The sequence below is a fragment of the Mesoplodon densirostris genome, chromosome 4 (assembly GCF_025265405.1).
Source record: "Mesoplodon densirostris isolate mMesDen1 chromosome 4, mMesDen1 primary haplotype, whole genome shotgun sequence".
Classification (NCBI taxonomy): Eukaryota; Metazoa; Chordata; class Mammalia; order Artiodactyla; family Ziphiidae; genus Mesoplodon; species Mesoplodon densirostris.
The window spans coordinates 51631308-51656735 of NC_082664.1; the positions used below are offsets into that span (position 1 = coordinate 51631308).

General features: G+C 35.8%; 1 protein-coding gene and 1 non-coding gene across 4 annotated transcripts in view; both read left to right on the plus strand.

Annotated features, from left to right (window-relative positions):
- Window positions 1-25428, plus strand: part of MAP4K5 (mitogen-activated protein kinase kinase kinase kinase 5) — a 160149-nt gene that overhangs the window by 81059 nt on the left and 53662 nt on the right. For all 3 annotated transcript variants that reach the window (XM_060096244.1, XM_060096242.1, XM_060096243.1), the window contains exons 11-14: window positions 1598-1660; window positions 3885-3966; window positions 5114-5230; window positions 17670-17748. In XM_060096244.1, coding sequence (XP_059952227.1) covers window positions 1598-1660; window positions 3885-3966; window positions 5114-5230; window positions 17670-17748 — 341 coding nt within the window. The remainder of the gene's footprint in view (window positions 1-1597; window positions 1661-3884; window positions 3967-5113; window positions 5231-17669; window positions 17749-25428) is intronic.
- LOC132489589 (U6 spliceosomal RNA) lies at window positions 24936-25042 on the plus strand. Its single transcript, XR_009531990.1, has one exon. It is a non-coding gene; the product is annotated as a U6 spliceosomal RNA (small nuclear RNA).

The following is a 25428-nucleotide window of genomic DNA, read 5'->3' on the forward strand; positions in this document are numbered from 1 at the left end:
GAATGCAAATGAGGGTTTTTTTCTATCCTCATTTGATTTTATTTCTTTTTACTTTGTCTAGGGATAAGGAGCAGGTAGATGCTTAGTATAATCATTTATATTTTAGAGTATATTATCTCAGAAAAAAATATTTGAGAGACTGTGAAGGGGTTTTTAATATTTTGAAGGAAAAAATAAATTGGGCTAAAATTTAAACTTTTAATGTAAATAGTATAAAGTTAAAAAGAAAATCAACAAAATAGAGACAGTATTCTCCTAACATATGATAGACAGCAGATTACTATATATTACATAGATAACTCATTCAAAGACTCTAAGAGCAAAAGATAAATTGTTTATGGGCAAGTACCAGATACTAAAGAAACATGGGAAACTATTTAACCTCACAAGTACCTAAAGATATATAAGTTAAAAGATATCTGCTTTTAGCTGAAATGCTGTTAAGTACAGGCCTTCAGGAAAATAATTTAGATGTTATTTGTTATGGGCAATAAAAATGTTGCACTGATTCCACTATTGGGAAAGTTATACTTAAGAAATAATTCAAGAAAAGAAAAAGCTAAGAATTATTCACTTAGGGATTATAAGGAAGAATCTAAATGTCCATTCGTTGGTGAATTGTTAAGCAAATTATTTAGCAGTTAAGGGCAGCTAATATATATATATATATATATATATATATATATATATATATATATATATATATATAAACCAAAGCAACATGGAAAACTGATTATTAGTGAAAAAAGCAGAACATAATATTACCTATTATAATTAGAATAATTTAGTAATTGGTTAATATTTAGATAAAGACTGAAAAGAAAAGCAGAACATTTTAAATAATGTCTTAAGGTGGGAGGAATCAGACTTTTTTTCTTTTAAGGTTTTCCTTTATATATGAATCATTTAATTTTTAAAAAGAGAAAATATCTTTTGTATTTAAAAAAAAAGACTAAGAAGTTTACTTGGAAATATGGGGTTTTGTAGGAAATACTGAAATAAAACTTCCTTCTTAAATCCTCCATCCATCTAGCCCCATAGTCCATTAAAAAAAATTGGTCAAAGGTCAATTCATCGAGAAGGAAAGTCCTCTTGTAGGTTGATTTCTGTATCATTCATAACAAGAGAGTGTGGAAAATTATTGTCCAAAAGGGGACAGACTAGGAAGTGGGTATAATTTGCCTATTCACCCAAAATAATTGTAGAGGCTAATCTTTGGTTAAACATACAACCTAATGTTAGAGTAGTATCATCTCTGTGTGTTACAGAATGATACACAATTATATAGACTTGTGCTTAAGATATAACACTAGTTATATATGTAATGGTATGGTAATAAAAACCTTCTCAAACATTTGGTGCTTTGCCATGTGAATAAGAGCTTGTTGGAAACTTAAAGATCCTTTCTGTAACCAGGAGAAATTTTTCTTAAGGTATCCAAAATATAAAGTATTAATTTCCATATTCCATATCAGTTGTCATGAGTACCTACATATGTAGTAATCTTGCATAAATTCATTACAGAATATGATTCTGATTATTAAATGTAATAATAAAAGTGTTTTGTATTGCTCTTTAACTGAAATTTTTATTCCAGGGCCCTCTTCTTAATGTCAAAAAGTAATTTTCAGCCTCCGAAACTAAAGGACAAAACAAAATGGTGAGTTATAGAATATATAGAGATTTATAGTGTTTTATGGCTGAAAGGGACAGAGGTTCAATTCCCTTATTTTAAAAGTGATGAAACTGAAACCCAGAGGCATTAAACAGTTTTGTGAAGTTACACATCTAATTTACTTGCAGAGCTATTGCAAGGATCTAGGTTTATTTTCTGGTCAGTGTTCCTTTATAATGTACTTCTCTCATAAAACTCTGAGCATTTTATTAGTTTTTGGCAGCTTGAATAGGAGGTGTGGTGAGGAAATGATTTGAAATGAATATATTAAGATTTTGGAGATTCATATTTTGCCCTGTATTCCTTTACTTCCATTAATTACATGTTGACTTCCATGAGAAGTAATAGGAGAAGGTTTCCCAGATACAGTGACATTTAAGATCAATCCCTACTGGCTTTTCTCTACTTCTTTCCCTAACACTCAAAAGGTTATTACTTATTTGCATCCTAATCTTTTGTTTCTCGTACAAAGTAAAGCAGTTCGCCTATTATAGTCCGTAAGGACGTCTTCAATTAGATGGGAAAAACTGAAAATTGTTTTTCTGGTAATGTCTTTCCATACATTTAATAAAAGAAGCCGTGGAAATAAAAGTTTCCAAATTCTTAAATTCAGTATTTCTTCATCTAGATTACATGGATCTCTTGGGAGATCTTGAGAAATCCATGAGCCCCCAGAATTCTTTATGTGTATTCATTTTTTCTGGGGAGACAGTCCATATCTTATTTCCGATTCTAAGAGGCCTGTCCCCAGTACAAGTTCTAAACCACTTTTTTATGTTTATTAGCCTGTCTGTATGTAGATAGTATTATTTAGGAGCCAGGCCATTCTGGGGATAATGCCAGGAATGAAAGGCAAATCACACTGTAGAAGTAATTAGGAGTTTGTATCCTTCTGCTAGCTGTGTTCCTTTGTATTGACGTGGGTTTCTTCCTATTCGTTGTTAGCCTAAGTTCCTAAACTGGAACTGGAGGACTTTGTGGCAGGAATGACTGAATATTCATTCAGGAATGAATGACTGTTAGCTAAAACAGCTGCGTTCATAGTCAGATTCCAGAACAGTCATTACCATTGGAGTACCTTTGCCAGTCTCAGGTACCTTCTCACTCCATGATATGTGTGCCACAAGCTACCAAATGTAATGTAGTGATTTGATTTCTCTGAAGAGAACTGCTGTGTCGTTGCTGTCATTGGTAATGATTAAGGTTATTCTTTTTTTTTTTTTTTTTGCGGTACGCGGGCCTCTCACTGTTGTGGCTTCTCCCGTTGCGGAGCACAGGCTCCAGACGCGCAGGCTCAGCGGCCATGGCTCACGGGCCCAGCCGCTCCGCGGCATGTGGGATCTTCCCGGACCGGGACACAAACCTGTGTCCCCTGCATTGGCAGGCGGACTCTCAACCACTGCACCACCAGGGAAGCCCAAGGTTATTCTCTTTGGTTCTTGCCCAGTCCCTCCTCCAGTGGATTCTCAGCAGTACCTCTCTTTGCCTTTAGTTCATAATCAAAATATGATTCCCTTAATTGATTAATTAATTTTTTGGCCGCTCAGCTTGCGGGATCTTTGTTTCCTGACCAGGGATCAAACCTGGGCCCACTGCAGTGAAAGTGCCAAGTCCTAACCACTGGACCGCCAGAGAATTCCCAGATTCCTTTAATTTATATCTTCTTCCTTTCCGCATTTCATCAATACAGGTAGCAGGAAAACTCATCTGTTTACAAAGATCACTCCCTCTTCTTTGACCATGTTCCTGAGAAATTCAGTGACTTTTTAAGGGTTTAAACAGTCTCTTTATATTACTCACCCTACCTCATTGCCACCCAACAATTTGGATATAACAAAACATTTACATACTGTATAAATTAGGCAATGAGAAAAGGTCATTTTGACTCCTAAGTGGTACCTAGAACACAAGGTTATAAACCTTATAGATGACACACCTACCCATTTCTAGTTTTTAGTGTATGTTTTAGAGGTTATATATTAGTGTTCTGTTAACTTATTGCATTTTACTTAAGAGATGAAGCTGGTATATTCTCCAAGGAATATACTGTGCTTTGGGTTTAGTTTTTTGGCTTATATAGAGCTAAGAGGCCAAAGAAAAAAAAATCATGTGTTTCAGTCTTTCTAACTGCTTGTAAGTTAATTTTATTTAGTAACACCAAAGAACTAATATTAGTGAAATATTTTTGTACGTGTCTTTTTATTTGAAGGTCATCAACATTCCATAATTTTGTCAAAATAGCACTAACCAAAAACCCCAAAAAAAGACCAACCGCTGAAAGACTTCTGACTGTAAGTCATTGAATTTATAGGAGTATTTTCTGTAGTCATGCAGTAATTAGACATATCACTGGAACAATAGTATTTAGATTTTTAATATAAAAATGTTAGTGATCTCTTACAGCAGGGGTCAGCAAACATTCTGTAATGAGCCAAATAGTATATATTTTAGGCTTTGTGGGCCATACAGTCTCTGCTGCATCTCCTCAGTTTTGCCGTGGTAGCACAAAAGCAGCCATAGACAGTATACATGAAGGGTATGGCTTTAACAACCAATAAAACTTTATTTACAGAGGAGGCAGTGCACCAGATTTTGCCCATGGACAATAGTTTGCCAACCCCTGCCTTGGAGAAAACTCTAAAAATGTTGCTTTCATCTAAAATTAATTGCTTTAACTGCATAGCATGGGGAGATCGGCTCAATGCTTTGTGTCCACGTAGAGGGGTGGGATAGGGAGGGTGGGAGGGAGACGCAAGAGGGAGGAGATATGAGAATATATGTATATGTATAGCAGAATCACTTTGTTGTACAGCAGAATCTAACATACGATTGTAAAACAATTATACTCTAATAAAGATGTTTAAAAAATAAATAAAATTAATTGCTTTTCTTGACTTCTTATGTAAATTTATAGAATGCTCTTATGTGTGCATGTCTTTATAAAATACTTTTATATTAGAAAAAGTTGATTATAACAATCTAAGAAAACTTTATTTAAGTGTTAAAAAATTTAATTATGTATCTTTCTATATTAACATAATTTTATTGAATTAAATATATGCAAATATAGATGCTTTTTTCTTATTGTGATATGGACTGTACCTCAGTATTCATTTGCATATTATTATAATGACATGCATAATAAATGTCATTGTTACAGCCAAGGTTGTAATTTGACAACCTAACATGGATTGGTTAACTTTAAATAGAGAAATTATTCATGTTATAAATTTACCTCACAATGGTTCTTTAGCTTTATAATTATGAATTCTCTGATTAATATTTTTACTAATACATTCTCTAATTTATTTGCATTAGTAGGCTTCCATATGCTTGTCTCTTATAGTTACTGAATGGAAAAGATCAAATAGCAGTTTCTATGAGCCATAGATATAAAAGCATACTCATGAAGTTTTGTTTTGTTTTGTTTTTACTTAGCATACATTTGTAGGACAGCCAGGTCTCTCTAGGGCCCTAGCAGTTGAACTGTTGGACAAAGTGAATAATCCAGACAACCATGCACATTACACCGAAGGAGATGATGATGACTTTGAGGTAAGGAATGCTTGCAGTCTAATATTTGAAAATAAATGTTTAATGTGGCCTTAGACTTTGTTTTTTAATTCACTCTTTAAGTTAGTTAAAATAGATTTAGTAACAAAGATTAATTAGCAGTGTAAACTATACTTGTCCTCCTCATAATTACCAACTGATACTTTTCTTAATCCTAGTTTTGGGAAGGAACTAGGATTACTGTTCTTCTTAGCACTGTAACATTTTGTTTTCTTAGTTGGTTTGCTTAAAGTTATTAAGAGGTATCTACAATTAGAATCACATCTGTGCCTTTTTCCTCCTGAAATCCATAAGTGTTTCCTCCCTAGACCTCAGCTTCTGTAGTGAGAGTTTGATCTTTTCCAAGACAATACAGGTTTTAGGAGCATTGCTTTGCACTAGGAGAACAAAAGTTTAGCCAGAGCACATGTACATATTATTTTTCACAAAAGAAGCTCCCTAGAAATCCATGTGGTCATTTTTTTTTAGTTTCTCTGTTACACAGATCATAAACAGAATACAAATCATTTTTTAAAATTAAGCTGAGGTTCCCATAGAAAAAGCTATACTTTCTAATAGTTATTCAAAACTATTATTTCTTATGTAATTACATATAGAGCTATTCATAACTATGCTTGTCTTCTCTGAAAATATGTAGAATTATTTTGAATATATTTAACAACACGACTTGTAAATCAGGAATGACGGATTTCCTGCCCATTGTCGGGTACCTGTTTATGCCTCTCTATATATAGCATAAATATATTTTTTCACTGGTATCTCTTTCTCTCTTTTATGATTCCTTTTTATTTCTCTCCCTTCATTTCTCTTTATGCCTTTATATCCCTTTATACCTTTATCTTCAGTTCTGGTAAGACTATAGGACTAAACTTTATGTGTTATTATTTATTGAAGGAAATTTTCTACTTCAGGTACTTAAGTTTCAAATTATATCATATAAGTATCATGATAACTATTAACATTCATTGGGTGGTCTTCGTGTACCAAGTGTTAGGCTAAATAATTTCCATGTTAACTCATACTCAAAACAGTCCTTGGCAATATGTACTATTACTATCCCCATTTTACAAATAAGAAATGAAGGAGAAAGAATAGAAGTAATTTCATTTGCCCGAGATCATATGCCTAGCAAGTAGTGGAACCAGGATTTGGATCCAGGCAAACTGACTTTAGAACCTACTCTTAGTTAATATACCATCATTTCTATATATATAGTTAATAGAAATAGTCATTAAATAGTCTTTGCAAACTAATCACTGTCTAGTATATAACATAGTCTTGTCATGTCATAAGGTACCCAGTGAATATTTTATTGAATGTTAAGTGAACTTTAATTGAAAATATTAAATAAACCAGCCATACATAGATGTCTTTTTACTTAAACCATCATTTGCAGACTTGTTATAATTAATAATAAGATTTTAATCTCTTAAAAACTCAAAATTGTTCAAATTGTTTTAGTTTAAATGAAGCATTAGATATTACTTGATTCCTCAATTAATGTTTCACTGCTTATGTAAATAACCAGACTCCTCTTTCATTCCCCACACAATTTTGCCAGGCTTCCTAAATCCACTCTTACCCTTGGAATTCTCTATTTCTGTTTAATGATATTGCCATAGTTTTTAGTCCTTGAAATGCAAAACCTTGTTCCAGGCAGTTGGAGACACAATAATGGATGAGATTGACATGATCCCAGTCTTCAAAGAACTTACAGAATGGTCTCAAAGGAAACTTAGAAATACTAACAAATAATTTACAAGTGTGATAACTGTTACAAAATGGGAAAGACAGGGTGCTATGCAGGCATATTTTAGGGACAGGAAAGGACTCACTGTAGAAACAATATGTAAGATGAAAGCCTGAAGGATAAATAGTAATTAAAAGAAAAGACCAGTCAGAAGTGTTCTGAGCAAAAGGAATAATAGCATGTTTGAAAGCCCTAGTGATAAGAGAGAGTGTGGTATATTTGAGGAATTAAAGAAAAGTCAGTCTGTTAGAGCAGAAAACAAGGAAGGAATTTGGTGGGAGATGAGGTCACAAAGCTAGTCATTTCAAATGAAAATAACTGGGGGCTTTAAGGGCAGTAGAAACCATTAAAGGGTAAGGGAGTGATGTAATCAGATGTGCATTTTTTTTTTTAAAGATCTCTGACTTCAGAGTGGTGTTTTCATTCCTAAAGTCCTCTTAAGAGACTGTTGAAGTTATCCAGGATAGAGGTACTGATGTTTTGTAATAGGATGGTAGGGAAAGGATGGAAAAAGTGAACTAATTAAAGAATTATATGAGAGAGTTGGTGATTGGATGTAGAAATGAGGGAGGGGCATGATAAAAGGGTTACTCCCAGATTTTGACTTGAACAGCTGGGTGGATATAAAAGTGCCACTTGTTGAGATAGAAATACTAAAGATCAGGTTTGGGAAGAAAGGTGAGTTCAGTTTTGTATATGGTAATTTTAATGTTGCACCAGATTTCCAAATGGAGAAGTCTTATTAGGAGTTAGATATGTGGTTATAGCTTGGGGAGAAAAGTTTGGACTAGAGATATAAATTTGAGAGTTATTAGATATAATGGTTGGAGTTGATACCTTAAAGAGTAAATATGATCATCCAAGGGAAGCATGTAGAATGAGAAGAAGGCCTAGGACAGCTTTTGGGGGAAATTTCTCCCCCAAATTAAAAAATCTTGTACCCTAAGAGGAATGGCAAAGGATTAATAAAGAACATTAAAAGACAGTAGGAAAGTTTCAACAAGAATACTGCCTAGAAATTACATTAAAGAAATCTTTGGATTTAGGTGTTGGTGTTTGATTACTTTAAAGGGATAATTTAGGGACTTCCCTGGTGGTCCAGTGGTTAAGAATTCACCTTCCAATGCAGGGGACGTGGGTTCAATCCCTGGTCGGGGAACTAAGATCCCACATGCTGCAAGGCAGCTAAGCCCACATGCCACAATGCTGAACCTGTGCACTTTAGAGCCTGTGTGCCACAACTAGAGAACCTGTGTGCTCTGGAGCCTGGGCGCCACAACTAGATAGAAGCCTGAGTGCTGCAACGAAAGAAGGCACGTGCTGCAATGAAGATCCAGCGTGCCGCAACTAAGACCCAACGCAGCCAAATAAATAAATAAATAAATTTTAAAAAGGATAATATAAAAATACTAGAGGTGAAGCTAGGCTGGAGTGGTTTGAAAAATAAATTTATTTATGAAATTTAGTTGTGAAAGAGAAATTTATTTATGAAATTTAGTTGTGAAAGAGGGGGATAAGATAGAGCAGTAGTTGGAGGAAAATGAGTTGACAGTGGATTTGTCTGTCTTCTGTCTCTCTATTTTTTGGCTATTGATTGATTGATGTTTTTTTATATGGGGCAAAAAAGTTTAAACAGGATGCTTATGAAAAGGATCCCATAGTTAGAGATAGAAGAGTCAAGCAAAGTCCTTGAAAAGGAAGGAGAAGGTGAGATCTAGATTATAATGAGGGACTTGATCTTAAAGAAACACTTCTTGAAAGGCTTTCTTGGGAAAGGTGGCATAGATGGTGCCTTGAAGACCTTGAGCTCACCTCTTCCAGTGGCCACACCAAATTTCAACTATCTATGAACATGACCTGAAGGCTAGCATAAAAGACTTTCCACAACTGAAGACATAAATAAGGAACCACAATGAGATGGGTAGGAGAGGTGGAGACATGGTATAGTCAAGACCCACCTCCCTGGGTAGGTGACCCACAACCAGGAGGATAATTACAATTGCAGATGTTCTCCCCAAGGAGTGAAGCATCTGAGCCCTGTATCGGGCTCCCCAGCTGAGGGGTCCTGCACTGGGAAGATGGGCCCCCAAAACATCGGCTTTGAAGACCATCCTGAGCTTGCATACAAGAGAGCCAGAGAGCTGTAGGAAACAGAGACTCTGCTCTTAACGGGGCGTGTGCAAAATCTCACATAGTCCAAATCCTAGCACAGAGCCAGTAATTTGAAAGGAACCCACCTGCTGATCTTGCAGAACCTCTTGGAGTGGCAGGAGACAACTGGTAGTCCCCCTAAAGATATAGATGGCAACAGCTGTATTTGGGAGTTTCTTCTACCACTAGGACATCAATGCTGACAAGCACCATTTTGGAGTCCTCCCGCTACCCTATTAGTGCTGGGGGCTTATCTGCCCACCAGTGTGCTAGCACCAACCCCAGGCTTCCCTGATCCCCATAGCTAGCTGCCTTTGAACCTGGCCCTGCCCACCAGGAGACCAGCACCAGCCCTGGGACCCTGCACCAGTAAGGTCCTAGCAACCAACTGGGCCAGAGGCCATGCCTACCCACCAGCACACCCACAGTGGTCAGCCTTGCCACAACAGAAGGACCCACACAGCCCACATAGGGGGCATGCCTAGAGCATATAGCTCTGCTGCCCAGAGGGGTGTGCTGCTGGGTCCCATAGGATGTCTCTTACATAAGGCCACTCCTCCCAAATTCAGGAAACATAGCTGATCTACCTAATACTTACAAATAAACACAGAGAACTAGGCAAACAGAAGCAGAGGACTATGTTCCAAACAAAGGAACAAGACAAAACCTCACAAGAAAAATTAAAGAGAAGATACACAGGCTACTGATAAAGAGTTTAAGGTAATAATCGTAAAGATGCTCAATGAACACAGGAGAGGGATGGAAGAACACAGTAAGAATTTTAATAAAGAGTTAGAAAACAAAGGAGAACCAAACAGAGCTGAAGAATACAATAACTGAAATTAAAAACACACTAGAAAGAAATAATAACAGATTTGGTTATATAGAGGAACGGATCAGTGAACTGGAAGACTGAGTAGTGGAAATCACCTAAGCTGAAGAGGAAAAAGAGAAAAGAATTTTTTAAAATGAGGGTGGTTTAAGAGACCCCTAAGGCAATATCAAGTGTACTAACATTCACATTCTAGGGATCCCAGAAGAAGAAAAGAGGGAAAGGAGCAGAGAACTTATTTGAAGAAATAATAGCTGAAAACTTTCCTAACCTGGAAAAAGAAAGAGAAACCAAGGTTCATACCAAGACGTATTATAATAAAAATGTCAAAAATTGAAGTTAGAGAATCTTAAAAACAGCAAGAGAAAAGCAACTAGATATGTACAAGGGAACTTCCATAAGATTCTCAGCTGACTTTTCAGCAGAAACTCTGCAGGTCAGAAGGGAGTGACACATTAAATTCAAAGTGATAAAGGAAAAAACCTACAACAAAGAACACTCTGCTTGGCAAGGCTATCATTCAGTTTTGAAGGAGAGATAAAGAGTTTACAGACAAGCAAAAACTAAGAGAGTTCAACACCACTAAACCAGCTTTCAAAAAATGTTAAAGGGATTTCTCTAAGTGAAAAAAGACCACTATTAGAAATATCAAAATTACGAATGGAAAAATCTCACTGGCAAAGGCAAACATATAGTAAAGGTAGTAGACCAGTCATTCATAAAGCTAGTATGAAAGTTAAAAAATAAAAGTAGTAAAGTCTTCTATATCCACAGTAAATAGTTAAGGTATTCACAAAACAAAAAAGATGTAAAACATGATGTCAAAAGCATTAAACATGAGGCAGAAGTAGGGGGTAAAAATTCAGGCTTGTTAGAATGTGTTTGAACTTAAGAGATCATCAGGTTAAAATAATTTTGTGTGTGTGTGTGTTGTTGTTATCTGTGAACCTCATGGTAACCCCAAACCAAAAACCTATAATAAATACACCCTAAAGAAAGAGAAAGGAATCCAAACATAACACTAGTAATTTAATCACAAGGTAAGAGAGCAAAAGAAGAAAGGAACAAAAAAGAACTACAAAAACAACCAGAAAACAATTAACAAGATGGCAACACATACATACCTATCAATAATTACTTTAAGTGTAAATGGACTAAATGCTCCATTCAAAAGACATTGAGGGCTTCCCTGGTGGTGCAGTGGTTAAGAATCCGCCTGCCAATGCAGGGGACATGGGTTCGAGCCCTGGTTAAGGAAGATCCCACATGCCACAGAGCAACTAAGCCTGTGCACCACAGCTACTGAGCCTGCGCTCTAGAGCCTGCAAACCACAACTACTGAGCCCACATGCCACAACTACTGAAGCCCACACACCTAGAGCCCGTGCTGTGCAACAAGGGAAGCCACTGCAATGAGAAGCCCGCGCACCGCAACAAAGAGTAGCCCCCACTCACCGCAACTAGAGAAAGCCTGCGTGCAGCCAAAAATAAAAATAAATAAAAAAATTTTTTAAGTTTTTTAAAGAAATTTTTAAAAAAAGACAAAATGGATGAATGGACCCAAAATTAAGACCCCTATATATACTGCCTACAAGAGACTCACTTCAGATCTAAAGACACACACAGACTGAGTAAAGGGATGGGAAAAGGTATTCCATACAAATGGAAATCTGTAAAAAGCTGTAGCAATGCTTATATTAGACAAAATAGACTTTAAAACAAAGACTGTAGCAAGAGGCAAAGAAGGATATTACACAGTGATCAAGAGATTAGTCCAAGAAGATGTAACAGTTGTAAATATATATGCACCCAATAGGAGCACCTCAATATATAAAGCAAATGTTAATAAATATAAAGGGAGAAATTGACAGTAACACAATAATAGTAGGGGAATTTAATACACTACTTACATCAATGGACAGAAGATCCAGAAAGAAGGAAACACTGGTTTTAAATGACACATTAGATCAGATGAACTTAATAGATAAAATAGAACATTCTATCCAAAAGCAGCAAAGTATATATGCTTTCAACTGCTACCTTCTCCGGGATAGATCACATGGTAAGCCACAAAACAAGGTTCAATAAATATAAGATTGAAATCATACCAAGCATTTTTTTCTGACCACAGTAGTATGAAACCAGAAATCAACTACAAGAAACAAACTACAAAAAACACAAACATGTGGAGGCTAAATGATATGCTATTAACCAACCAATGGGTCACTGAAGAAACCAAAGAGGAAATCAAAAAATAACTGGAGACATGAAAATAGAAACACAACCATCCAAAATCTATGGCATTCAGCAAAGGCAGTTTTAAATGGGAAGATTTTAGAGATGGATGTCTACCTCAGGAAACAAGAAAAATCTCAAACATCTGACCATACACCTAAAGGAACTAGAAAAAGAAGAACAAACAAACCCAAAAGTTAGTAGAGGGAAATAAATAATAAAGATCAGAGCAGATATAACTGAAATAGAAACTTTAAAAAAAATGGAAAAGAACAATGAAACTAAGCTGGTTCTTTGAAAAGATAAACAAATTATAAACCTTTAGCCAAACTCATCAAGAAGAAAACAGAGAGGAACCAAATAAAATCATAAATGAAAAGAAGTTACTACTGACACAACAGATTATCAAGAGAATCATAAGAAAATACTACAAACAATTATACACCAATAAAATGGACAACTTAGAAGAAATGGATAAATTTCTAGAGACGTACAAACTCCCAAGACTGAATCAGGAAGAAATAGAAAAATAAGAAGAGATGGATTACCGTTAAGGAAATAGGATCAGTAATACAATAAACTTCCAACAAACAAAAGTCCAGTACCAGACAGTTTCACAGGTGAATTTTACCCCACTTTTAGAGAAGAGTTAATAGCTATCCTTCTCAAACTATTCCAAAAAATTGCAGAGGAAGGAATGCTTGTGAACTCTTTCTACAAGGCCAGCATCACCCTGATACTAGAATCAGACAACAACACCACAAAAAAAAAAAGAAGAGAAAGTTACAGACCAATATCACTGATGAACATAGATGTAAAAATCCTCAACAAAATATGAGCAAATCGAATTCAACAATATATTAAAAGAATAATACAATACAGTGTACAATAATACAATACTATGATCAACTGAGATTTATCCCAGGGATACAAGAATGGTTCAGTATCCACAAATCAATCCATGTGAGAACCACATTAACAAATTGAAGAACAAAAATCATGATCATCTCAGTAGATGGCAGAAAAAGTTTTGACAAAGTTCAACATCCATTTATGTTAAAAATTCTCATCAAAGTGTGTATAAAGAGAGCATACCCAACATAATAAAGACCCTATATGACAAAACTACAGCCAACATCATGCTCAACAGTGGAAAGCTAAAAGTATCTCCTCTAAGATCAAAAACAAGACAAGGTTGCTCACTCTTGCCACTTTTATTCAGTATAGTATTGGAAGTCCTAGCCACAGCAGTCAGACAAGAAACATAAGTAAAAGGAGTCTGAATTGGAAAAGAAGAAGTAAAACTGTCACTGTTTGCATATAATGTGATAGTATATATAGAAAATCCTAAAGATGCAGTAAAAAAGAAAAAAAAACAACTATTAGAACTAATAAATGAATTCAGTAAAGTTGCAGGATACAAAATTAATATACAGAAATCTGTTGCATTTCTATACACTAAAAATGAGCTATCAGGGAAATTAAGAAAACAATCCCATTTACAATTGCATCAGAAAGAATAGGGACTTTCCTGGCAGTCCAGTGTTTAAGACTGCGCTCCCAATGGAAGGGGCATGGGTTTGACCCCTGGTTGGGGAACTAAGATCCCACATGCCACATGGCACAGCCAAAAAAACAAACAAACAAAAAAGAAAAATATACTGTGCTCATAGATTGGAAGAATTAATATTGTTAAAATGACCATATTGCCCAATGCAGTCTGCAGATTCAGTGCAATCCCTATCAAAATACCAATGGCATTCTTCACAGAACTGGAACAAACAATTCTACAATTTGTATGGAAACACAAAGGACCCCAAATAGCCAAAGCAACTTGAGGAAGAAAAATGGAGCTGGAGGAAGCAGATGCCCTGATTTCAAACTATACCACAAAGCTACAGTAATCAAAATAGTGTGGTACTGGCACTACCACAGACACTTAGATCAATGAAACAAAATAGAGAGCCCAGAAATAAACCCACATTTATATGGGCAATTAATCTATGACAAAGGAGGCAAGAATATACAGTAGTATATTCCCAATAAATGGTATTGGGAAAACTGGACAGCTGCATGCAAAAATATCAAGCCGGACTACTTACTCATATCATATACAAAAAAGAACTCAAAATGGATTAAACACTTAAATGTAAGACCTGAAACCATAAAACTCCTAGAAAAAGAACATATGTAGTATGGCCTTTGACATCAGTCTTAGCAGTATTTTTTTGTATATGTCTCCTCAGGCAAGGGAAACAAAAGCAAAAATAAACAAATGGGACACATCAAACTAAAAAGTATTTTGCACAGCAAAGAAAACAAAATGAAAATGTCGCCTACTGAATGGGAGAAGATATTTGCAAATGATATATCCTGATAAGGGATTAATATCCAACATATACCAAGAACTCATACAACTGAATATCAAAAAAAACCCCCAGGGCCTCCCTGGTGGCGCAGTGGTTGGGAGTCCGCCTGCCGATGCAGGGGATACGGGTTCGTGCCCCGGTCTGGGAGGATCCCATATGCCGCGGAGCGGCTGGGCCCGTGAGCCATGGCCGCTGGGCCTGCGCATCCGGAGCCTGTGCTTCGCGACGGGAGAGGCCACAACAGTGAGAGGCCCACATACCGCAAAAAGAAAAAAAAAAAAAAACCCAAATAAAAAATGGGCAGAGGACTGAATAGACATTTTTTCCAAAGAAGACACACAGATGGCCAATGGACACATGAAAAATGCTCAATCACTAATCATAAGGGAAATGCAGATCAAAACCGCAATGAGCCATCACCTCACACTTGTCAGAATGGCTAGCATTAAGAAGACAGCAAATAACAAGTGTTGACAAGGATGTGGAAAAAAAGGGTGTTATTGCTGGTGTGATTGTAAATTGGCGCACCCACTATGGAAAACAGTATGGAGGTTCCTCAAAAAATTAAAAACAGAACTGCCATATTATCTAGCAATTTCATTTCTAGGTATTTACCTGGAGAAAACAAAAACACTAATTTGAAAAGATACATGTACCAACATTACTCACAGTAGCCAACATATGGAAGCAACCTAATAGATAAAGAGGATATGGTGTATATATATGCAGTGGAATATCATCTAGCCATTAAAAATGAAATCTTCTCATTTTTGACAACATGGATGGGTCTAGAAGCTATTATGCTAATGAAATAAGTCAGACAAAGACAGATACCACATGATCTCATTTATATGTGGAATCTAAAGAATCTAAAAAGCAAAGCAAAACAAAATAAAATCAGACTCAGATACAGAGAAGAAACAGGTGTTTGCCAGAAGGGAGGCTTGTGGGTGTGGGCAAAATAGGTGAAGGGTATTAAGAGGTACAGACCTCCAGTAATATAATAATTAAGTCACAGGGTTATTATACACAACATAAGAAATATGGTCAGTAATACTAATTTTGTATGGGGACAGATGGTTACTACACTTATAGTGGTGATCACCTCTTAATGTATACAAATGTCAAATCTGTAGTACGTCAGAAGCTAACATAATATTGTGCGTTAAATATATTTCAAATTAACAAAAAAAAGAAAAGAAATACTTCTTTCCTTGCATTAAAGAGGAAGATAGTTTGAGAGTATAGCTAGAAGTTATCTTCTATTTGATTTCTGTTTTCTTTGTGAGCTAGGTGGCAATGTCGTCTCCTGAAAGTGTGGAGGAGGTGGGTTTGAAAAGGGTGGTGAAGCTATGAAATAGTAATTGAGGAGAATGGATGGGTTAAATGACTAGAGAAGTGTTTGTGGGCAAAGTTGAAGGCTCAGATGAGATTTATTTTCAATGTGTAATTTTCCTCCAGCAGTAGTGATTGGTACTTCAGATATTAACCAAAGGTAGTTTAAGTCTTCCAGGGTTGTCATTTGGTATGCCATTGTACAGAAGGATGGCAGGAGTTGGGGAGGGGAGGCAAATCAAATTTAGGATATATGCAAGAGATTGCTTGAAATTATGGGCCACCAGCTCTCAACTGGATAGGAAAAAAAGTGAAGATAGGAGAAATGCATGTGGAGAGTGAGAAAGTAATGGATTGATGGACTTGAGATTTCAGTGTGAGCATTTAAAAATTACTGGAGGGCTTCCCTGGTGGCGCAGTGGTTGAGAGTCCGCCTGCCGATGCAGGGGACATGGGTTCGTGCTCCGGTCCAGGAAGATCCCACATGCCGTGGAGCGGGTGGGCCTGTGAGCCATGGCCGCTGAGCCTGTGCGTCTGGAGCCTGTGCTCCGCAACAGGAGAGGCCGCAACAGTGAGAGGCCCGCGTACCGCAAAAAAAAAAAAAAAAATTATTGGAGTAAATGAGAGAGTAAGTTCAAAGGATGAGAAGTTTGGAGTATTATGTGAATTCATATATCAGAGTGGATGACAGAGTCCAGGATATGATCTTAGTAGTGTAGAGTGCATTGAAGTATGGTAGAAGGTCTTCAGAGATAAGGTCAGAAAACTTAAATCCAGAGCAATGGTCTTTTGAAGTCCTTTGGTATCATGGTAGGTCTTAAAGTAGAGGAAAAGACATCTGAGCCACTGTCCAAGTCATCAGTGAATGAGAATGAGTCATCAGAAATTTGGTAGATAGGGGTTGAGCTGAAGGCATTGTTTCAAAAGATCAGGAGCTTATACAAAAGGGTGGAAGTGGTAAGCTTTCTCCCTTGGTTTACTACAATACTCTTAGTCTCCCTCCATATAGTATTTCTTCCCTCCATACCCTCTTACATATTTAATCAGGTTACTCTTAAAGCTGACTCTTGTGACGGCACTCCCTTTCTGTAGAATCTCCAAAAAATTCTTTTGCCAAGACATTCAGAGCCTTTCATGATGTGGCTCATCCTCAAGTCTGTCTTTCCAGCTTTGTCATCTCTTCACTTAATGTTCACTGCAGTCAAATAATAACCAACTCCAATTCCCCTAAACATTCCACAATTTCCTTTTTTTCTTGTATCACTTTGTTCATATTCTTTGTGCTGTCTAAAATGCTTTTCCCACCTTGCTGCACATTCAATGCCTACTTGTCCTTCAAGGCCTCACATAAGGTTACAGCTCTGTCATGAAGAATTTCTTTACCCCTTCAGGTGGAAGTCATTTCTTCTTCCCCTGGGCATTAATAGTAATCTTAATGAATGCCACTTAAAATTTTCTAATCTTATAAGTGTGTGTCTTATCTTCCTAGAGTGTAAGCTCTTTTGAAGGTAACATTTCCATCTGATTTTCTTTGCATCTCTTCAATATTTTATACAGTATAAACATGGACTAAATGAATACACTTTTAAAGTATCTTAGTGTTCATTTTTTTAAATATTTATCCTACAGTTTATTAGTAAGTAGTCATGCTTGTCAATAAATAATAATTTAATTAAAAAGAGAAAGTTTGACCTTCTAACTTTGTCACTGAATTTTTTTAAAGTGCATGTATTATGTTTATATTCACAGCCCCATGCAATCATTCGTCATACCATTAGATCTACAAACAGGAATGCCAGAGCTGAACGGACAGCTTCAGAAATAAATTGTATGTGTTTGGTATACATTTTCAATTGGTGGTTTTGGAGGGTTGAGCTGGGTGTTCTTGTGGAATTTTTTGGAATAATAAAATCTCACTAACTGTGGCTACATACTTTAACATAACAGGATACCTCTAAAATAAAGGCTGCTTTTCTGGCTTGTAATGGAATTCTCTTGGTTTTATAATTAAATAGTTTTTATTTTCTAATTATAAAGTCAATATATGTCTATTGCAGAAAATTTGCAAGAGAAAAAAAGTAGAAAATTAACATTGCCCATAATCATATCACCCAACACCAGCCCACAGATAATATTTTGCTGAATTTCCTTCATGTTTTTTCCCATATAGTTTTACATGACTGAATTTATACTATACATAAAATTTTGCTTAACATAGTCAGAAGTATTTTCTATGTATTAGCCTAGGCTTTGTAACCATTATGTTTAATGGTTTTATCCTCTTTTATTGAGTTGATGTATTGTAGCTCCTATTGTTGGACCTTTGGGTTGGTTTCAGTTTTTTAAGTCAAGTTAACAATAAGGTGAATATTTTCTAAAATGCATATTTAAAGGGGGAGATTGATTTTTATTCAATAAATCATTGACAAAAATTTTATATTAATATTTGTCATTTTGGCCACATTAATTTGGAAGAACAGATTTGCAGAGAATTTTTAGGTATAAGTATATTGACTTAAATGCATAATTGTTTCAAATGAGGTTTAAAGTAGTTTACATTAAAATAAGCCATAAATAAAAATTATAAACCATAATGGAGGAAGATAATTTATTATATATTTAGGCTAATTAGAATTATTGCAGATGAGCATTTTGTTTTTTTGAAACCAGACATTTCTAGCTTTCTGGATACAGCTTTGGAAATCTAGGTCATTGGAGAGTTAGAATGTCCTTCCCATATCAGTTGTTTCAGTCAGATCTTTTCATAGTTACACTAATAATTCAAGATTTTCTGTGTTTGGCAGTCCCAGATTGCTGATATGTTCTTATGCTGTCTTCTTACTATAATCCCCAATGAACTCTCTGGGCTTCCAATACCAGACAGAAAAGTAGCAAAGTTATATTCCATTAAAAGCTATTGTGTTTATCTTATGCAGCTGTATAGTATTCAATTAATGTAGTCTAAGTGTATCTTTTCTTGTATAGCTTTCGTCTTTTGTGTCATATTTAGTAAGGTCTTCCTGATTTTAAGGTTATAAAAAGGATTTTCCTATTGTTTCTTCTTGTATTTTTACAGTTTCATGTTTTTAATATTTAAATGTTTGATATAAGGTATTAACTTATTTGGTAGAAGGTATGAAATATGAATTCAACTTCAGTTTCATTCTAAATATCTACCTGTTTGCCTCAATGCTATTTATTAAAAACTTGATATTTTTGCTAATAGATTTGATATGCCATCTTTATTATGTACTAAATTGCCACATATATTTTAGGGCTTCTTCTGGAAATTCTATTCTGTTGCATTAATATACCTAGTCCTGTGCTGGGCTCATACTTCTGATTATTATGTCTTTATACCTGTTAAAAAGTGATAGAAATAATCCTCCTCCTACTGTCCCTCACCCCCTCCACACAAACACACACACAAACACCATGTTGCTATCCTTTTCTGCTATGATATTTGACTATTGTATTTTCCCTACATAAATGTAAGAATCAGTTTACCAAGTTAAAAAAAAAATCAGTGTTTTTACTGAGATCTCATAAATTTGTACACTAACTTATAAGTGTCTGGACTACTAATATCTTCATGGAGTGAGCCCTATGTGCTTCATGTACCAGACAGAAGACAGTAGAATTGAAGTTCATTTTATTGGTCAATTTATCTTTAAATTCTCCCAAGTCTTCTTTTGTGTCCATCAGGATTGTTTTATAGTTTTGTTTTTGTTTGTTTGATAGATCTCATACACACCTAGTTAGTTCTATTCTTAGTTTTTTGTTTCAGTTTTTAAAATTGATCTGATAACTTACATATAGTAAAATGCTTAAGTGTACTGCACAATGAATTTTTAAATTTGTATACACTCATGAAACTACCATCCAGATCAAGGTATAGAACATTATCAGAATCTCTGAAGGCTTCCTCATGCTCCTTCACAATCAATACCCTTCCATCTTCCTGTATCTCCCTGCTTTCCCACTGCCCAGGCTAATCACTATTCTGATCTCTGTCACTATAGATTGGTTTTTACCTGATTTTGATCTTAAGATAAATAGGATTAACCAATATGCACCTTTTTTGCCTGATTTCTTTTGCTCAACATTATGTCTGTGAGAGTCATTCGTGTCATGTGTAGCAATAATAGTTTATTGTTTTCATTGTAATGTAATATTTCATTGTATTATTATACCACAATTTATCCATTCTTTACTTCACAGGCATTTGATTTGTTTCCAGTTTGGGGCTATTATGATTATTGTAATCATCCTTACTATGTGTTTTTAGTGGACATAACTAATTATTATGATCCTGGCCTGATCTAAGACCACCAGGGACAAATGTATAGTCCAAAAAAGTCAGATTTATTGACTCCTTGCAATGAGCGAGAACATGTACCAGAGGAACTATGGAACATCTCATTAAACAGGAAAAGAAGAGTTAGAGGGTTTTTGGAAAAAGTGGAGTTCAAGTGAAATTTAGGTGAAAACTTAAAGTAGGGTGTATGAAAGAGTCTATACTGTAAAAATAGACTCAGAGGCCTGTTTCCTTGGAAACTTGGAATGTTGTATTCAGTAACCCCTTTATTTGAAGCTCTGTATGTAGGTTGGAAATTGAGGCTGCTCCTCTCTCACTGACTTAAATCTTCCAGGCAAGAATGGAATGGTTCATTTTAATGAATATGATTCCATACAGCAAAGTTTCTGACAGTCTGATTTTAGAGAATGATGTTTCTCAGTAAGATAGCATTGGTAATTCAGAGAGGGGGGGTCATCATGTGATACTTTACATATGCAGCATATCCTTGGGAGAAACATTGTTTCTTCCTGACTTTGCATTTGGATTTGTGTCTGTCCTCCCAGTCTGATGAGTGGCAAGGCAGATTACTTTCTCATTCTGATCCAGATATGGGTGTGTTACCTAAATTCCCTATTTAAAAAAAAAAAAAAGTTTTCATCTGAAAAGTCACCTTTTGGTTGAGTCCAGTTGATGCCGAAAGCTCGGCCTCTGTGCACTGGTGCCAAATCAAATCTCGGAGACAGAGTTTGGGGTGAAGTAGAGAAGAATAGCTTTATTGCTTTGCCAGGCAAAGGGCGACAGAGAGGGCTCCTGCCCCTAAAAGCTATGTGTCCCAACCTGGGAGGATTTGATGAGGAGTTTTGTAACAACTGTTCAAGGGTGGCGTTGCTGATAAGATTAGAGTGTGTGCAGGGCCTCCACTCTTCTAATCTGGCCTCAGGTAATCTTGACGAGCTTCTCTGGTTCTTTTAATGTAGCTTCAGGTGGTCTTTCTCTGGTATGAAGAATGCTGACCTCTTAAAAGAGCTTAAAGGCATTGTTATGTGTATCCCTTGTGTGGAACCAGGACCCTGCCCCAAGGCTGCACTGTTGTTCCCTGGCTGCCCCTCCCTTGTCTTTGCATCCCTTCCCGGATTAGCAACCAGTTCGAATCTGCCCTTTGGAATTCAAGAAAGGACATGGAGGCTGGAGTCAAGAGACAGGGGACAGAAAGGCTTCTGTGCCCAGGAGCCCCATAGGGTCCTGCTCGGTTTCACAGTTACCTAGGAAGCCAACTAATTACAAAGAATTGGCACCAAAGGGTTATGAGAGGTATCAACAAAGAAAATGACTGCCCAACTGTCAGTTTAAGTGTATGATTTTAGCTGACTCACAAGTAAATTTTAGCCAGGTATTTGGACTCATACCAAGGACTCACTAAGGTTACACAGAGCAGTATTAAGAATAAAGACTCTACAGGTATCATGATTAAGAGGTAACAAGTCTGTCAACAATCCAAAAGTTTCAGCTGGCAAAGGAAGAAAAAATGTAGCTCAAGAGCTATAGTATGCACATTAAAGTATGATAATCAGTGTCTTCGGTCATCTTTTTCCATGGGTCTTGGGCAAATGATTCATGCTGTCATCAGCTAGATTCAACAGACTTGTGTAGAAACTGATTTTTGCAGTCATCTACTTCTGAAGATGTTTTTTCATCTCCAGTTTGAGATGTCCTACTAAGACAATCTTGCATTGATTTAAATTGGCCCATGTCTCTATAATTAAGACACAGGAATACAAGGATCATCACCCTGTTTTACTGTTGTGTTAGTTGTTAACAGTACCTGGCAAGATTCTATTTATTGAAGTTAGAGAGAATTTTTCCAGAAGGCAGTTTCTGAGTTCTAAATGAAAAGGTTATTCAGAGGAAACACTTCTTGGACATGTTTGAGTATAAAACTGTGTGTACTGTACAAGTTTCAGCTGTATTAGTCTGTAATAATGTAGAAACTGGAGTTGGGGCCAGTATTCCCAGATGTATAAGATGCTCAGTTTTGGGTTCATTGGGAGAGAGTTAATGGGCTTCTAGGGAATTGACCTCATTTTCTTTCAAGCCAAACAAATAATGAAGCAAAACCTACTTTAGGTTAAGGAGATCTAAGAATTTCTGAAAGTTTACCCAACTTAAGTTTGAAAATTCCATTTGTCCTTTTTATTTCATGTAAAGACTTGGGATGATAAAGGTGATAGAGATTTTGAGATGTATTGTCTCACAAATCTCCTTAGTAACAGTTCTAGAGAAGTGAGTGTTTACTAGGTAAGTAATTAGAGCTCTCCCAGGTAGGAAACACAAACTCAAGCAGCATTTTTTGGCCATTGTTAAAGTTGAGCCTTTTTGATCCATCCTAGAAATAGCCATACAATAACCAAAACAACAGTTTTGGTTTTCCTGTTGTCAGGAAAACTATTTACGAAAAATTATCTGAAGTATAGCATACCTATATGTTCTTCTACATTGGTATTTTTTAAGCTGCAGGTTGCAACACAATCCATGACATCAATTCAGATTTTTTTTTAAAGGCACAAAATAGCAAGTATTTAAGTGCATCAGTTGAATTCTTAATAGGTACTATACCTTGAAACTTTTGTGGGGTTTTTTGTTTGTTGCTTTGTTAGCAATTTGACTGTGATGTGCCTAGGTGCATTTTTCTTTTCATTCTATTTGGTGTTTATTGAGTTTCTTAGACCTATGAATTGATATTTTTAATCAAACTGGGGACACTGTTTCTTAGTTTTTCTGTCCCAGATTCTCTCTTCTCCTTCTGGGACTCCAGTTACATGTTAGACCACTTGATGTTGTTTCATAGGTCACTGAGGCTCTGTTCTCCCTGACCCCCATAAATACACATAAGATGTTTTTGTTCTCTATACTTAAGTTTAGTTTCTGTTACCCTAATTTTAAGTTCATTGACCTTTTTTTCTGTAGTGTTCAGTCTGCTGCTTAAGCCCATCAGTGAATTTTATTTCAGATATTGTATTTACTGGATCTAGACTTTCATTGAGATAGATACATAGATAAGATAGATAGATAGATAGGAAGAAAAATGGATCCATGGATGAATGGATGGATGGTTACATACATACATAATACACATACATGTATAGTTTCTAGCTCTCTACTGATAATTTCCATATGTCTATTTATTGTGTCTATCTTTTCTCTTAAATCCTTGAATATATTTATAATAGATGTTTTAAAGTGTGTGCTAATTTCAACATCTGTGTCATCTCTGAGTCTATGTGTATTTTTTTAAACTGGTTATGATTTTTATTTTTTTCTACTTCTTTATTCATTTTTTTATTGTATCTTGGATGTTGTGATACAACATTGAGTGTCTGGATTTTGATCTCTTTATTTTAGAGTGTTTAAAGCATAAATTAACTGGTAGGTCATTGCAGTCCTTTCAAGGCCTATGTCAGGTTTTACTACAATATTCAGCAAAGTCTTTCCTCTGGGTGGAAACCCATTTCTTTCCTGGTACTGTGTGATCACTAGAACTTGCATTTAGCTTACAGCACTGTGTTAGCTGTTTTTCTGACATACCTTGCATAGTCTTGCTTCACTTGTGGGCAATTCAGTATGCAACCAAAGACTTCTCTAAGGAAACATAGGTTTCTCATTTCTGGCCCTCTGCCCTTCAAATTCCCACTGCCTAAGCAGCCCCAAACTATAGTCTTTCTTTCCTGCACCCAATGAAACTCTCTCTTTGGGCTCTACTTTCTTGGAAAGTACCCCCATGCAGAAAGCCGGGGTGAGTGGGGATCTTAACACCATCTTTCAAGGATTACAACCCTGTGATGTCTGTTAATCCATTGCCTCAAAATAATTGCTTCATATAGCTTGTATGCACACATGTATTTGTGTTACATGTTGTAGTTGTTTATAGCAAAAGGGTAAGCCTAATTCCTGTTACTTATTATACCTATAATTATTATGCCTATAATAAGTAACATCTTTTGGAGATAAATGAGGATGTATAATAGAAGACCTCCCCATCTTGTATTTTTATAAGCCAAAGACACACCCAAAGGTACTGCCAGGATTTTCTTTAAAGCAAAACAAAACAACTTGGAGTCCATTCTTGCACACAGAACAATGATACTGGAGACTCTAGCATTCTTTGCCATAAAGCATGGCTGTAGTAATTTTAGACTTGTCATAAGGAATTTGATTTTTTTTCAAGAATACTTTTCTTACATGTTAAAGTAAAACATCTTAAATGTTTATGCTGATATAAAAGAAATGAAATTAAAATTTTTATTTTCAATCACTGATACTGGTATGGATGGATGCAGTTGATACTTTACTGTATGTTTAATTGAAATTTATGAGCTCATTTTTCTCTGGTAATTTTTTAAGTCTTGAAATTTGCTGATTATGTAATTATTGAAAATATTTTCTTTCTTTCCTTTCCATATTTATGCCTTTTATAATTTATCTCTAGACCTGCTTGCCAGTATTCCTAGTTGTGACCAAAAAAAAAAAAAAAAATCTTTAACTCATCTCTGTCTCAGATGAGTGAAGTGGTTCTTTGTGAATTATAGTAATGGCTCTTGAATTAAGATGTTTTAAAATTATTTTAAGAAGTAAGTCATTAGTGAACAACTTCTTTTTATTTTAGATTATTTTTGAAAAGTAGATACTATATTTTATGGAATGTCTTTGAAAATTTTATGGTGCTCTCTTCGGTAGCACACATACTAAAATTGGAGTGATACAAAGATGATTAGCATGGCACCTGAGCAAGGATGACATGCAAATTCATGAAGCAGTCCATATTTTAAAAATTTAATTTGACAATAACAAACACCTAATTAACGTTTCTAAATATAGAAACCTCCACAATACCCTCCTGAGGCATTGTGGGTATTGCATACACTAGCAACCATTTTATTAAAACATTAATTGCAGTTGGATTTGTTTTGGTATTCATGCATAATCCATTTAGTACATAGCAGAACTAACTCATTTTGAAGGAATTATAAATGAAATCCTCCACAAGTCTATCATTTAATTCACATTGCAGTCAAGGAAGGGGAAGGTTTGCCTTCAGAAAATTCTGTGGCTCTTCTGGGATCTTCGATGTGGCCCGCCCTCTCTCCCTCCCTCCCTCCCTCCCTTCCTTCCTTCCTTCCTCCCTCCCTCCCTCCCTCCCTTCCTTCCTTCCCT